The sequence below is a fragment of the Vicia villosa genome, linkage group LG1, assembly GCF_029867415.1.
Source record: "Vicia villosa cultivar HV-30 ecotype Madison, WI linkage group LG1, Vvil1.0, whole genome shotgun sequence".
Lineage (NCBI taxonomy): Eukaryota > Viridiplantae > Streptophyta > Magnoliopsida > Fabales > Fabaceae > Vicia > Vicia villosa.
The window spans coordinates 69,723,183-69,727,508 of record NC_081180.1 but is presented as its reverse complement, the minus strand read 5'-3'; the positions used below and the strand labels follow the sequence as shown (position 1 = coordinate 69,727,508).

At 36.0% G+C, this 4,326-nt stretch overlaps 1 protein-coding gene across 1 annotated transcript; it reads left to right on the top strand.

Moving 5' to 3' along the window:
* The first annotated feature begins 2,780 nt into the window (after positions 1-2,780).
* Positions 2,781-3,841, top strand: LOC131608924 (uncharacterized). The gene has a single exon (XM_058880519.1). The coding sequence runs from the start codon at positions 2,828-2,830 to the stop codon at positions 3,737-3,739; it is 912 nt and encodes a 303-aa protein (XP_058736502.1). The 5' UTR covers positions 2,781-2,827; the 3' UTR covers positions 3,740-3,841.
* Positions 3,842-4,326: the final 485 nt, after the last annotated feature.

Genomic DNA, 4,326 nt, shown 5'->3' with positions numbered 1-4,326 from the left:
GCACAGAACTGCCACCATCATTAAGTACTCTAGAGACGTCAATGCTGGAAATCATGACCGTTATGACCAAATGAAAGATCTCATTTAGGATCCATCATATCTTCTTGCTATATCAAAATATGAGGATTGTCCTTTTTGGGCTATTGGTTGAAGTGCTTTCGTCCTTCTTGCTAACAGTTATCAATTCAAATATCTTCCTCTTTACCTTACTCTTGAATGAATTGCTTGCTCTAAAGACACATCCTCTGATGGAATCGATGTATTCAAGCTTTCCCTCGTGTCATTCTTCTTCCCAACTACTCATATCCATGGGTTTGCCCTGAACTACAACTTTAAAAGTCTTCTTTGGGGATTGGTTTTTTTTTAAGAAAGTCCTCTCGTCCCATTTTCCGTCCATACTGTATTGTGCCAATCGTCATTTCTTGATTAAAAATTTAATTGCATCATTCAGGTGGATGCAATCGTTTATGTTGTGGTCATGACTCTTGTAGAAATAAAAATATTTGGATTTATTCTTCCAGATGGACTCTCTGACCGGGCATAGGTTCCTTATCCCAGTTTATTTAAATTTCGTGCTCGTGCACTTCTTTATGATTCTCTCCCATGAAATGTTCAATGGAGTGTAACGTTAAGCCTGGAGTAGGGTCCACACCCATTTTCTTCTTTGGGTCGGCCGAAGTCTTTCTCTGATGGTTGGCTAGGTCCTGCATTTCCTGCTCCCTAATTAACCCTGGTGGCCAAGATTTTTTCGTCATAGTTGATGTAGGGATGTGCCCTAATCAACAAGCCCTTCAGATTGTGGACATGTTTGTACCCTAATTTTTTTCAGGAGGAAAAATATCGTCTCAGGCCCCTTTCAAAGATCCATCATTTCATGCTTTGGCTTGAGCCTCCAGCATCCATGGTCACTTTGGTGAAGCGGTCAATGTACATGCGCATGGTGTCTTTCTTACATTGCATAATTTCGGTGAGTAATTGTAGTCACTTTCCTCTTCCTAACAATTAAATTAGTGGTAAAAGCTTTACACAAGTCGGTTCAAGAGTCTATACTTTTGTTTGGAAGGGCTAGTGCAAAGAGCTTACACTTGACGACCCCACCAATGTGATTGTAGTCCAGACAATCATCTACATGCTTAACTTGTTCAGCTGGATCCCCTGTCTTTTCGTAAATCAAGAGCTTCGACAAATTCTCCACTGATTTTGAAATCTTAATGTCAAGGATCCAAGCAGATATGGGATATTTCTTCACTATCTTGGTGGGAGCGTCTTTCTCACATCTTTCCATTTTCCAAGGATGGATAATTTCAAGAGGAGTATGGCCACCTCTTTCTCCTACGGGGTGAGGAGAAATATTTTGGTGTTTGTGGTGCCATCGGTATCTCGACCACTTCTGAATCTCTTCTTGGTTAAGGGATGGCATTTTAGTTCCAGCGCAAATTCGCCTCTTGCATGACGATGTTCTTCGGATTGACATGGTGTAGACTTTCTTCAATTTTGAATAGTCTCTAATACGGGATGGGAGTTTTCTTATTGCACCATTTCGTAGATATTGTTAAACAATTCATTAGTTCCCTACACATAAGGTTAGCCTGATGTAGTTGAAGGTCAGGAAACATTTCTTGTCTAAGCATTGTAGGTAGTGGTGGAGTTATGGACAAAGGGTCACCCTAGTGAAAATCTGTTGTAGATCCAAGGAATGGAGGAGGTTGAAACACCCTTTGATTTACCCTAAATTGGACATGATCTTGTGGAAGAGGAATGGATGGAGAAGTCATTAAGACATGATCATTCATCACTTGAGGAAGGGACGAAGGACTTCTAACAGCTTCAGCAACTTACCATTAGTCGGCGGAGCAAAAAGATTTTGAAGCCGCCATTGTTAATAGATCTAACAAAGGATTTGATTGAGAAGAGCTTAAAATCTTATTAAAGTGATCAGGAAGTGAAGATTTGTGCTTCGATTGAGGGAGATAGAGATTTCTAACATAGGAAGACTTGATTGAATCAAGAGAAGTTTGATTGCGGAGAATTGCAAGAATCAGGATTCGGTTCCCGCATATGATGCCAAATTTTGTGCTAGAACTAGAATTGACTAGAAAGAATGAATTCGAAGTTTGTTGTAATTGTTTAGAGCTTCCATTGCGGTGAAGAGGGGGTTGACCTGCAAAGTTATCACTTTAATATTCAAACTAGTATATGAGAAAAATAAAATTTGAATGAGACATGATTTGAATAGATGTGAAATGACGCACTTTCCTCTTCAAATAGAAAAAAAATAATTGACAACTAAACACATGTGGCAAGGTGTGACATGCGGTTAATCGTTAAATCGGGCTAAATGATTTAAGAATACTCGCCCAAAAAATTACTTATTCCTCGAGAGAAAAGAATCAATCTATTCTACATCAAATATTGCTTCCGATTGTTAATGAAATTTGTCTTTGAAAGCCTTGTAAGCAGCTAGAACATTACCAAAACAACATATTTTAAATTTTAAGAGAGAAACAAATTTATTAAACTAAATTTAAACTTGGTCTATTTTAATATGAATAAAAGATTTATTTATGTACAAATTTCTCCCTAACCTTATCTTTCTAAACCAAATTTTAATGCATACAAAAATATGACAACTTAACAAACATTATAGAAAAGCCAAACACCTTGGCATATTCTATTATTCAATTACTATCAAATGACATAAAGGCCAATATATAAAACTAAATATATAAAATACTTCTAGACTTCTCTCCTCACTCCACCAAGTCTCTACCTATATAAATAGGAAAGATTACCCCATTTGTTATCTCACAATTTCTTACTCCTAACAATGATGAAAAAGCCAAGTTTAGCCACCTTTTCCTCAAATCCAAAGCATTCTAGCAAATATGGTGTTAGATCTATTAGTTTACCAACTAGATCACATCCAACCACACTTCAAATCGAAGAAGAACTAACCAAACTCAAATCATGGGAAACATCATCCTCATCAAAATCCGAAACAATTTGTTTTGGTCTCTCTGGCCTTACAAAACTCTACAAATGCATAGAAGAGCTTCTAAAATTGCCATTAACACAACAAGCATTATCTCAACACAAAAACGAGAAATGGGTTGATGAGTTACTAGATTCTCCTCTAAGATTCTTGGATCTCTTGAGCAAAACAAGAGATGAAATTTTGTCATTGAAAGGAAAAGTTGAAGAGCTTCAATCTGTTCTTAGAAGGAGAAAAGTTGGTGATTCCGATATGGAGAACCATGTTGCTGAATATTGGAGTTTGAGGAGGAAAATGAGAAAGGAATGTACAAAATCACTTCTTTTGTTGAAACAAATTGATGGGTCAATAGGGTCATCATTTTTTTCACTAGATCTTAATAATCACTTATGTGCGGTTGTAAAAGTGCTTATTGAAGCTAGTTTGATGACTAGCTCGGTTCTTCAATCACTTGTTGTGTTTCTTTCTTCACCAATTTTGAGATCAAAGGTTAATAAATGGTCCTTGGTTTCAAGGTTGATGCAGAAGGGTGTGTTTGGTTGTGAGAATCAACATGAGAATAATATAAATGAGTTGGAAAAAGTTGATTTTGGAGTTAGTGGTTTGGTTATGGAGAAGATTCAATCTGCACATGGAAGGTTGGAAGCTTTGGTTGTGGCTATTGAAGGGATTGAAAGTGGATTAGAATGTTTGTTTAAGCGATTAATTAATACTCGTGTGTCTTTCTTAAATATTGTTTCTCCTTAATGTGATATTATATAGTATAGGGAAGACATTTACAAAGGTAGAGATTAGATATAGTTTTGTACTTTATGTTATACATTATGAATCTTGATGTTTTTTGTTTTTCCCCTTTACTTGTTATACGCTACTATCTTTTATTTTTGAAAGTATAAGATACTATAACCTCTTGTTGAAGGGAGGAATCAAAATTTAAGGGCTAGTCAAGGAACATGGAAAATGAATAAAAACTTGGGAAATGTATAAAACGTTATTGTTTGGTTAGTCAACATTGTGGTTTCCAATTTCTTTATTCCCATTGCAATTTATTGACCCAAGATGTGTATTGATTCTGTGAAATGAATGGCACGTGTGAAAGTAGTGAAATTTCATTTCTATGAATAGTGGCTCATTTGTATGAAGCCACGTGTCCTGCTGAAAACAAAGTAACACAACAACAATTTTAAGAGGTTTAAGTTATGAGAGTGACTTTAAATTTCATTAGGTGCAAATAACTCTTGTAATCTTGTTATGCCTTTAAACTAAGTTTTACTTGTAGATAGTGAAATTGATCCTTTTAAATTAATCGATGGTATTAATCGAGGGTAAGGTCA